At 36.9% G+C, this 12,222-nt stretch overlaps 1 protein-coding gene across 9 annotated transcripts in view; it reads left to right on the forward strand.

Annotated features, from left to right (window-relative positions):
- tenm1 (teneurin transmembrane protein 1) overlaps positions 1-12,222 on the forward strand; it is a 278,449-nt gene that overhangs the window by 180,419 nt on the left and 85,808 nt on the right. For all 9 annotated transcript variants that reach the window (XM_089130471.1, XM_089130477.1, XM_039659141.2 and 6 more), the window contains 2 exons: positions 4,671-4,908; positions 10,398-10,636. In XM_089130471.1, coding sequence (XP_088986597.1) covers positions 4,671-4,908; positions 10,398-10,636 — 477 coding nt within the window. The remainder of the gene's footprint in view (positions 1-4,670; positions 4,909-10,397; positions 10,637-12,222) is intronic.

A 12,222-nucleotide genomic window follows, 5' to 3' on the forward strand; every position in this document is an offset into this window, starting at 1 on the left:
GACAGCTGTATGCATTCATGCATAAAAATAAACAATTTAAGTTAATTATTTGGGAGGGAGGGAGTTTACTAAATCTTTACCAACAATAGTGTGAAATGCATAACCAATAAATAATTAGCCATAGGGTTTGTCCTAAATAATGCCATTTAGTTTAGATCTGCTTGTAAAATATGATTCCTGTTTTAATCTCAGGACTACAAATGTTCACAGTATGTGCATTAATATTCATACAAAGTACTGTGGACTTTATCAAAATCTGTTTCAGACCACACACTCAATTCTTGTACTTTGCGGTCTTGTAACCAATTTATCATTCCATTGGCTTTTCTCTCTAAGCGCTGCTGTCTAAAAGGAACATTATTATTTTTTTTTTATTTCATATCTATTATGAAGAGGACTTATATTGTCTAATTTAAACTGTATTTTTTTTTTCATTCAACCATTCAACTTCCATACTCCAAATTCATATTTCACATATAAAACTATGAACATTCTTTTTTTGTAATTAGTTCATGTGAAATAATATATTTGAATAATATTGACCATTGGTAGATAGATGCATAAATGAATATATGGATAGATATGCTTAAATGGATAGATGGATGAATGGGTGCTGGTGTATCAGAGGTAAATGCCTCTGTTTTTTATTCGCCACTGGATCGATGAAGGATGGTGGTTTTATTACATTATATTCAGAGGTTTATTCCCATTCAAACCATTGTGCATTTACACTGTCTAAAACATCATACACTCTCATAGATCAGAGACAGTCTAATTTAATCAGAAAATCCAATCTAAATCAATGCTGTTCACTCTCAAGTCCACAGCTAAGTGAAATACAATGTATTTCTAAGTGCATTATATATTGGAGAAGTGATTTCAAGAGGAGAGAGGTGTTTCAGGTTGAACCTATATCCAGTACAAACATGTGGTGTGTGTGTGTGTCCTAATTTTCAACCACTATTCTTATTTTTTTATTTATTTTTTATTTTTTTGTGATCAACTCTTTGTCTTTAGAAGAAAAATAAAATCCACTCAAACAAACAGACAGGGAAGGGGGAGAAACAGACATATTATCAAAATAAAAATAAATAAATCTTTATATAGCCTTTCCCTTATATAATCCAATATTTTGGAAGAAAAACATTGCCATGCATCAATGGTACTAGGTTTAGCCTTGTTAATTCGTGCTGTTGTACATTCACAATTCAATTTTGTGGAGGCTATGAATCTAATATGTTTTTGCACACATGTGCGGAGTAAACCAAATCTGTGTTATTGTCTTTTTTTGCTGGTGTAAACCCAGCAAACAACATTCTTTTTTGCATTGAACTTATACAGGAGTCAGAATCGTCATTGAGAAGACATAAACATGATTAGACATGTAATCAGTTTGTAGAAAGGAGGACAGCCAAGTTTACATTATCCCATATGTTGACAACAATTGGACACTCCCAAAATAAAGGAGATTTTAGCTGATTTTGGCACGATCCGTTTGTCGTAGGGTGTCGTGGGGATTCGTAAACCACAATGGGGGTCGGAACGGAAGATTCGATCGTTTCATCTCGTATAGACCTTATGCTCCAGAGAAACGTGGGCGTTTGTTGAAATTGGGCGTTTGCTCTGGTGAAATTGACGATTTTCAATTTTCTTTAGAAAATTGTCTTTGAACTTTCGTTTTTGCGGTCGCACTATATATCTCTATGGCATCGCTGTTGAGGAGTAATTAGCTGGTGAAGTGGATTTACTTATTGTAGAGGTAATCAAAGTTATCATGAGCATTGTAATGTTTATCATAAGCATTGTAAAGCAGATGTCTTAACAAATGTCGACCGGGAAATTTCGCACAGGGACCTCCATATGCCTAAAAAAGACAAAATATGAGGATGCTGGCAAATAAAACTTAGTTCTTGCGCAATGTCCCAAGTTATCAAATTAACCACTATGCTTCTTGTGGCTTTTATTACCATTGTGGCTTTGCATTAAAAGTGCAAAACAGATTTTAAAGAGTGTTAATTTGAGTGGATTTTATCTAGTTTCTAAGGTGATGGAGAGAGTAAGATAGCTCTTATGTAATGCAATCCCAGAGCTTAAAGAGTGAGGTTTCCTAATTGAATTTGTTCGGCTGCTCTCTTTGTGTCTGGGTCCATTCATGGAGATTGGAATTTAGAGCTTTGTGTGCACATGTGTGTGCTTTTGTGTGTGCGTCTTTGTCAAATCTCCAAATAGAAAGTGTTCTTCTCAGATTAGGAAGTAATTTTAGCTCTCAGAAGAGATTAAGTGAAAGGCATGAAGTGAAGGGACAGAGAAATAGAAGGACAAAAATAATAAAAAGAATCTCTAGCTACCTAAAACAGATAGATAACCCCGATCAGAGCCTAATAGAATTAGTAGGGAAGGATCGGGCCTTTGTGTGTGCGTTTGTGTATCATCCTTTTTTCCAGCAGGGTGAGTTTTGCAGTAGGTGTAAGACCCTAAGCTTCATTTTAAATGAAAAGAGAAAAGAGAAACTGATGTGTGCAGGTGCTGCAACATCACATAGAGTCTCAGAGAAGACTAATGCAGACACTTGTGGATGATTATTGTGATGCTTTTAAAGACCTTTTAGCTATAGCTGTAATTCAAGTAGAAGCTTTAAGCCTACGTATCTTAAAGTAGGATGTGTTGTTTTACAAAGACAAAGAGACCACTGAACAAGCCTGAATGAGAAAATAGGTTTAGTAACACTTCGCTTGAAGCCTTTGTGTACAATTCATTCTATTGATATTTTTTTAGGAAGGTAAGTTATAATTAATTATATATATTTTATGCCTTAATTGTAACCACTTCTATAGTGCTATAATGTAGTCTTGCCACTTTTAACAAATACCTCTTGCCACAGTTGCCTGTAACAAGTTCTACATTCAAATTCTTGAGTTGCTACAAAGTATCCGAAGCTTAAAAAAAGTTTATGTACTTTTTGTTTGTTTTACAATATTTCTTTTTTCAGTTTTGTTTCCAAAGCAGTTTTGTTTTTTTTGATTTATGTGATTTGTTTTTTTTCTTTCTAGAAATAAACCTAAAATGAATGTAATAAAACTTTGTAATAAAATAATAGAAAAAAGGCCATGATGAGTAATAGGGTTTCAAGTAACAAAGTTGCAGATTTAGGCTACATTAAGTTATGATTCAGTTGAGAAAGTTATTGATGAGCTTATGTTTGCCTTGAATAAAAGTATTTGCTTGAGTTATTTTAATCATATTTAGTTACAGGATTCAGTGCTTGAGCTCAGCTAATGTGCTCAACTCGCTAATATGTGTGTAAAAATGTACAAAATGAAATGATGATTTATTTCTTTTTCCTGTTATTTTTTAGAAAGGGTCCAAATTATATAACTTCCTGGATGTGACAATTTTATGGAATAAATTGAACAATGAATTTAAAGTCCCTGTAAAGTCAAAATTAAGTATGTGTTCTGAGTTTGTCACACCACAGAAAATTGTGTTATTAGCCACTCAGCCAAATTTGAATGATAAAAAAAGCCGGCAAGTACATAAAATAAGCTATCAAAATCTTGAAAAAATGAGCAGTTATCTCTGTTCTCAAACGCTGTGGGCGTGTTCGCTGGCTGTGCTGAAACCACGCCCACTAGCGGGAAAGCTGTCGACGGTGATATTAGGTGAAACTGCTTTCGCGACGGAAGGATGAACACTGAGGCGGGAGATAGTCGTTTCGGCCCTGTTCACCAGTTACAGCGGATTATCATTGAATCACAGTTGTCTCTGAGGAAAGTTTATAAAACTATCCAGTGTAAAATGATCACTACAGAGGCGGTGTTGGCGGTGATCCTCAGAACTTCATCAAGGTTGGCTCTCTAAAAACCTCTTCTTGATGTGATCGTTTTTAGGGAATTTAAATGAAGATACCGATCTGTTTTGTAGATGATCGCATCCAGGTAGCCTCTGCATGTCCGTGTCGAAGGCATAGCTAGGTAGCAAACTGTAGGCTCAGCTGTAGTTACTAATTGTACTGACAGTTACTCGCGATTGAGCGGTGAATGCGAATGTGCTCGGGGAGTGTTATTGTGTGTTAGGGGAGAGATCAGACTCCAGGAGCTGCGTCCAGGAGCTCATGGGCTCCAGTGCGTCATCGAGCCCTGTTTTAGCCCCGCCCAAACAATTGCAATGGTGAAAAACTGTTTAACAGTCTAACTCCACATTTCAGTACTTCACAGTTCACAGTCTTTGTAATGCGTTTAAGCAATACAAATGTAGCATTTATAATGTGCTTAGAACTTTTTTGTAGAATTGCCTTTACAGGGACTTTAATATGATTTTAACAGATTATGTCATAACTATGATGCATCAGTAAAGCAGTATAATGCACAAGAAATTGGATTTGTATTTTAATGCATTATGATTATATATATCATACACAAGGCCATACAAATGATTAAAACTTTAGGACATTAAAATGCCTAAATAATGGCCTTTTAATTCATTATACATACATGCTATAAGTGAAATGTTACCAAATAGAGGCTGTACAAGAAACGTGGGTGGGGGATTTTTAAAAGAATCCATTTCTCTCTCAGGAAATGGACAATTTGGAAGACTATCATTAAATATTATAATTACTTCTCTCTCTCTCTTTTGCTCTTTCTCTCTATTTCTTATCTTTCACTTTCAAGATCTCCCTTCCAGCCCCGTGGCTCAGTTCACATTTCGACCTCTGCCACCACCTCCTCCGCCGCCCCACGCGTGCACCTGTGCCCGTCCAGCCCCGGCTCCCCTTCCAGAGGTGGTGCAGAGGAGCACGCTGCCAGCCCGATGCCAACCGCTGGAATCTGGGAATAAAGCCGGACAGGATGACAACGGGCAGACGCACAATACCTGGGCACTGAACAGCAACATACCACTAGAGACCAGGTGAAATATAAACATACACACATTTGCTTTTCTTGCGCCTGAGGACTTTCCATTGAATTCTATTGTTTGACACTAAGGTAATGATGTTTTCTGTCTTTTAACCCTACGCCTAAACAGCAACTTTCGGCATTCTTACATCGTCATTAAGGCATTTAGTGTTTCACAAAGCTAATTTCTTTAGTTATTCATTTGCACATACATTATAATCATGTCTTCAAGCGAAAGAGAATATGCATGAGTGTTTGTCTGTGAACGACAGATGGAGAGAGATATGATGATGATGATGATGAAGATGAAGATTGAGGGTTGACCTACTCTTCTGAAAGAGAGAAATGAGAGAGTAAATAAATGATGAAGGATAGACATGTCTGCTTTGAGGGAGGAAATGAAGCTGTCTTCCTGAACTGATTGTCTTACACGCACACAAACCCCAAAGATATTGATGAAAATGAAAGCTGTGTGCGCGTGAATACATATGAGCGCATGTATGCCAGCTTTTCTAGATTTCCAGCAAGGTGATTTTGGCAGTAGCGGTCAAACTTATTTTGACTGAGAAGTTGAACAAACAAGTCACATATCCACTCAGATGCTTATAGCTGTTATGTATCTGGAGAGAATTGAATTGTTAATAAAGAGATTTGCCATATTGGTCAAGCGGGTAGGGTTCTTTGTCATGTTGTGATTAAATAAAGACACTATTATACAAATCCAGCTATCTCAAAACAATAGCTAATAACAGATTTAGTAGTTAAACAGATAAAGTATTTTGAACTATGCTAAGCACTGCAGCACCTTTTCTACTGTAAACCCACCACAAGCAGCAGACAGCAATGGAATGTTTATGCTAGCGGCTGTTAGAGGAATGCTGGGTAATTTAACCATTTGCATACAGTATTTTTCCAGCAGAATCAGACCTGTTTTTTTTTTAAATGTCAATTTATTCTTTTTAAAGGAGATTGAAATGTCTGAAAGAAGCTAAATGTAAAAGTGTAGAAATGTAACCTCATTTGCTTATGGAGTTTAAATGGCCGTATACTTTGGCTAACATGACACGGAGTGAATGCCACCCATTCAGATGTTTTCTTTGAGATTTGGGGGTTAAGAAAAGCAGATTTACCAATTTTCTAGAGTGGTTTAAAAAATCCTGCCAACCGCTGCAAGAAAAGTCCTCAGGTTAAAGGGTTGCATGAGAGATTCTGGACAAACCGAGCCGAACGGCCGATGACATTGGCGTTGTATCGAGAACGTGTCATCGTCATGGTGATGTCTATACCTGCTGACATGTTGCTCTCTCCCAAATGAACTTTCTCAATTAAATCTGGATCAATAGACCAACATTAATGCACAGAGGAGAATCTCTCCCATCAGCATATTATTCTGAACACTCGCTGATTCAGTGGCCATACTCTGTACAGTACAGTATATGTACTGTATATACAGCATGGAATACTGTAAATCATATCATATGAGATTTTAATACACAGAAGCATCATTCCCATGCAAACATCTCCCATCATATTTTTACCAAGTGGATGTTTATTGTAACTTCCCTAAACATACAGTAGTTGCCCAATTATTATAATATAAATATATATAAAATAGAAAATATGTCTGCACACCAAAAACCTAGTTAGTGTACAATTTAGTGCACAAAAACCTAATTTTAGTACAGTGAACTTATTGTCATGTTCAAGAAAGCAATTTGAAATGATTCGAGCTTTGTGACATGGTGCATTATCCTGCTGGAAGTAGCCATCAGAGGATGGACACATGGTGGCCATAAAGGGATGGACATGGTCAGAAACAATGCTCAGGTAGGCCTACTACAATTGGCACTAAGGGGCCTAAAGTGTGCCAAGAAAACATGATCCCCCACACCATTACACCACCACCAGCAGCCTGCACAGTGGTAACAAGGCATGATGGATCCATGTTCTCATTGTGTTTACGCCAAATTCTGAATCTACCATCTGAATGTCTCAACAGAAATCGAGACTCATCAGACCAGGCAACATTTTTCCAGTCTTTAACTGTCCAATTTTGGGTAGCTCTTGCAAATTGTAGCCTCTTTTTCCTATTTGTAGTGGAGGTGAGTGGTACCCGGTGAGGTCTTCTGCTGTTGTAGCCCATCCGCCTCAAGGTTGTGCGTGTTGTGGCTTCACAAATGTTTTTCTGCATACCTCGGTTGTAACGAGTGGTTATTTCAGTCAAATTTGCTCTTCTATCAGCTTGAACCAGTCGACCCATTCTCCTCTGACCTCTAGCATCAACAAGGCGTTTTCGCCGACAGGACTGCTGCAAACTGGATGTTTTTCCCTTTTCTCACCATTCTTTGTAAACCCTAGAAATGGTTATGCGTGAAAATCCCAGTTACTGAGCAGATTACTAAATACTAACAACCATGCCACGCTTAAAATTGCTTAAATCACCTTTCTTTCCCATTCTGACATTCTTGGAGTTCAGGAGATTGTCTTGACCAGGACCACGCCCCTAAATGCATTAAAGCAACTGCCAAATGATTGGTTGATTAGATAATTGCATTAATTAGAAATTGAACAGATGTTCCTAATAATCCTTTAGGTGAGTGTATATATTTAATGTGCAGACATAGTTTATATTTTCCCAATAAAAATATACTGACATTTATTTGTCTGTATCATCTCAATAGGTTTTATATAATATATAATGAAATATTGAATTAATAAACATTTTAATACATAATATAAAATGTTTATTCAAATATCTCAATTCGATCAGTCTAAAAATGGAAATGCATGGTGATCAATTGCTGGCTTAAAATTGTGTTTTTATGTCACTCAGCTGTTCTATATAAAAAAATCTGTGTTATTTCAATCTGAGATTGTTTTCTGTATGCATGGCATATTTCACAGTTTTTCAAAAAGTGTTTGGTTTAAAAACAATACCCACCTTGACTTTTTGAGTTGAAGGCTCTGATATTTTAGTGGGGGAAAAAAGCACTCAGTGGAATAGAATATTTATTTTGAGACTGTAGGAATCTGATTTGTAAAACTGTGATCTCATGTGTTTACACCTGCTCTTTTCTGTCTTTTTCCTTCGTCTCAATATTCTCTTTGTTTTTTCGAAGTGTTAATTGTTATTTATTTATTCTACAGTAAATAAAGACAGGATTAGTTCTGCGTGTCTAAGTGTGAAATTAACTTTCTTTTTTTTAAATGGCTGAGGTAAACTGTAATTTTTCTCTCAGTCTCAAGCCTCATTTTTCCATTGCATGCTCATTTAAATGCTTCTTTCAGGGCTTTGTTCGGCATCCCTGTAAGACACTATAAACAAATATCCAAAGCTTGCTTGTGTGTATCTGGTGGGTGCTTTCTCATTGACTCAACTCACCTTTGGTACTTGGCTTTTATTTGACCCTGAAACAGTATATGTGCTTTTATTGACATTTCGACATTGCATCCTGCTGCTTTTGTCAGTCAGTCATATGGTAGGAAAGCATTTTAATTGCGACTGTCAATAAATGTATTCATTTATTACAATTACTTCTCTAAAAAAAAAAAATGCTACAAAATATAGTGGACAAATGGGCAAACTGGATTTTTCTAAATAATTTGAAATGGGGGAAAAAACAATATATTTACATCTAATGTCGCTTTTTGCAATGCCCATTCAGTAATTTACTTCTTGTCAGCTATAATAATATATTTTGTATTATAATATATCAAACTAATTGTGATTAATGCAATCTGCATATCATGCAATCAATTTGATTAAAATTGTTTAAATGTGTAAACCATAATTGTTATATTTTTATGTGCTTTTGCAAGTCTCCTTGTGTAAATTTGTTGGGCCCAAATGTCCCTGGAAATATAGTGAAACCTGAAACGACCCTTTTTGTGGGGACCTTTGGGAAGTTACAAAAATGAACGCAACATCATAAATGGACTAAACAGTGCTTCAATAAAAATCTAAAATGACCAAAAGCTGTGTGTAGGGGGTAGGGTTTTGTGTAATTAAACAACAGATGGGAAGTCCCTACTATAATATAAATATAGATGTGTGTGTGTGTGTGTGTGTGAGCGTGTGTGTGTGTGTGTGTTCAGTTTTTCCCCACCTTGACTTCAATCCATATTGATGTCATCATGCGTTTTTGCCTCATCAGCATATTAACTTGTAAATGTGTTTAGACTGATCTACCTTTCAATGATTTTGGTCCTTTTTATTGATTGACCCTTTGTGCCTTTGGAAGAGTTGCACACGTTTACCCTGTTCCATCACTAGCTGATGTTGCAAAGGGATCAATTGCTGTTGAGAATCCATGTGTATCTTGGGAATTTGAAGATCTTTCTTCTGTTGCCTTTGGGCTTTTAACCTAAAAGCTGTTACCAATTTCCCCATGGCTATCTGTCAATCTGTCTGTCATCGTGATGACACGGTTAAACGGCTGTGTATCTGCTCCTGTGTGTTGCGCAACTAGCCGCATGTCATGATATTAAAAGGGAACTTTTAAATGAAATAATAACTACATAGTGCTTTGACACGTCCTACATTGTGACTGGATATACTTAATCTAAAACTACTTTATGCTACATTTTTATTCTTATTAAAATCATTTTTATGCATACTGTTTTTTGACTATATTTAAAGTCAAAAAGACTGCTTAGATTACTTCTTATATTTTCTAAAAATACCTTGTTCTTTTACACCAAGTGTGAATTTTAAAAAGCTGTGAGTTTTAGGCAGCCCGTTCTCATCCCAAGACGTCATCTACAACGCGTACGTCAGTTAGATGACGCTATCTAATCCTAACCCTACCCCAGACCTAAACCTACCCGCGCCATCTAACTGACACTAAAGGTAATAGGATCATCATCTAACTGACGTTAAAGGGTACCCTAAAACGTCGGATGTTGACGTATGGTCAAAAGCGTCAGTTAGAATGTGTTGTTTTAAGGATTTTTAAAAAAAGCTAAAATATTATTAAAATCGTGGAAATTACAGTGTACACCTAAAATATACAAATATTGCTCTTAAAAAGGCATATAAATTTAAACAAAAAAAAAGTTGTTGATTTTTAAAAAAAAATGGTTATTATAATTTTTTTTTTATTTGGTAACTGCCCACCATTGTAACATAGTGCAAGGCAACACAAGTACTGTGTATCTCTGTGTAAATTGTTTTTAAGTAGGCACCTTTTAATTACTGTAAGAATGGACTCCTCTGTGTAATTATTATCATAATGAATCTAAGGGATGTTATCTATTAATTAAGGCTCATTAATCTCTGGTGCTAAATATCTGTAATTAAATGCACGTGAGAGCAAATGACTCCAATTAGTAACCAAACCTAGTGAGAGTAATCACACACCTCTCTCTTTTTCTCACTCAATCTCTCGGTTGCTCTCTCTGTGTCTCTTTGACTCTGTCTTTCAGGTGTAATTTGTTTTTGGATGTATTTTCATGATCAAATTGATTGACAAATCATATCACTGTTATTCCTTTCCTTTACAGGCACTTCTTGTTCAAGCACGGTTCCGGATCGTCTGCCATTTTCAACGCGGCCAATCAGAATTACCCTCTGACATCCAGCACGGTGTATTCGCCGCCTCCGAGGCCTCTACCCAGAACCACCCTCTCCAGACCACTCTTCTCATTCAGTAAACCCTATCGCTGCTGTAACTGGAAATGTACGGCTTTGAGCGCCAGCGCAATTACGCTGACTCTCGCTCTACTGCTGACGTACATCATCGGTGAGTGTCTTATCTCTCCACCTCTGCTGTATGTCTCTCTCTCTCTCTCTCTCTCTCTCTCTGTCCATGGCTGCTGTCATGCTGGCTGGGGTCATATGGAATTAGCAGAACTCACACTGTGAAAAACTCTATTAGAGAGATGAATATTTATGAACAAGGGATGAGGGAGAACGAGAGATGAAAGAGTAAATATCCCACAAGGCCGTTCAGAGGTTAATGGTGTTAAAGTTTTGTTTAGCCAAGTCACCGTATGTGTGTGTGTGTGTGTGAGAGAGAGAGAGACATGTCTCAGTGTACTGATTTAATTTTCTCCGCTTTCACCCTTTAACAGGCATTTCTCTGGAAAATCGCACAAAAAAAGTGTGTTTTAGAGAAAAACATTAGGGTAAAAGGTTTCATCCATTAATGCTTGAAGGGCTGCAGTTAATAAAGTTTCTGGTCAGAGGTTCATACAGCAGCCTCTTAAACACTAATCATGTGTCTGGAAGTATGTTTCTCTCTAATGAAATGAGGACCTGTGCAATTCCCAAACACGTTATAATGATTTCTTGAGAAACTGACATTCATGATGTTCATTTCTACAATTATGTGCAACGTTTTTCTGTTGTGAACACATTCAGGGCCAGATGTACGTACATTTGCGAACGCAGAGTTAATAGCGCCATGGCCAAGATGCTGAAAGCGCTTGATGTGAACCTGCAGTGTGCATGTTATGCAGTGTGCAACTGATGGAATAGAATGTGAACGCTGAGTCGGAGATTCAATGTCATCTTTGATTTCTTCCATTAACTGTAATATTGCATAGCTGCTTAATCTGTAATGCTTAATGATTTAGTTTTCACTCAACTGAGAAAAGTGGGATTCTTGTGTCAAAAATCTTTTCAGCTCGCCTCCTTAGCCTATGTCTTCATCTTTGGATTACTGCTGCCATTTTTCACCAGGAGGCCAGGGAACTCGCTTCCTAAGTTACACCTGTTTTTACGAGGCAGTGAAGTTTCATCCCAAAATAGAGGCATGCTTTCACTTGCTTTTTCTGTACATAATACAGACAATAATTATAATTAGGGGATACATAATTAGCCTCAGTTTACGCTTCCCCTCCCATCTCTTTATGTGACACTCCCACTTTCCCTTTTGACCATCCCATGAATGCATATGCATGACACGAAAAGCGCTTTTCGCCATTGTGCGTCCTGGTGGGACCCGTCCCGTTCATACATACCTCACCATGATTTTATCCGCACTTTGCTAAACAAATACGGCTGAAGTAGGCGCAAAAGCGTTAGTACATCTGACCATCAGTTAAGGCTTTCCACATTACACCTTGTTTCTTTATGCAAGAACAAAGACCTTACAGGAGGAAAAAGAATTTAAGAAATGAAAACTGCTATGATCATTCATTTACATTTTCATTCAAGCATTTAGCAGACGCTTTTATTCAAAGCGACTTACAAATGAGGAGAACAATAGAAGCAATCAGACCAACAAGAGTGCAACAGTATACAAGTGCTGTAACAAAAAAATAGAATAGAATAGAAAAGGTGCTACTAGTATTAATTGGTCAGGTGATGACGAAAAAGATGTGT

Source organism: Pimephales promelas, chromosome 4 (genome assembly GCF_988280905.1).
Source record: "Pimephales promelas chromosome 4, fPimPro1.hap1.1, whole genome shotgun sequence".
Classification (NCBI taxonomy): Eukaryota; Metazoa; Chordata; class Actinopteri; order Cypriniformes; family Leuciscidae; genus Pimephales; species Pimephales promelas.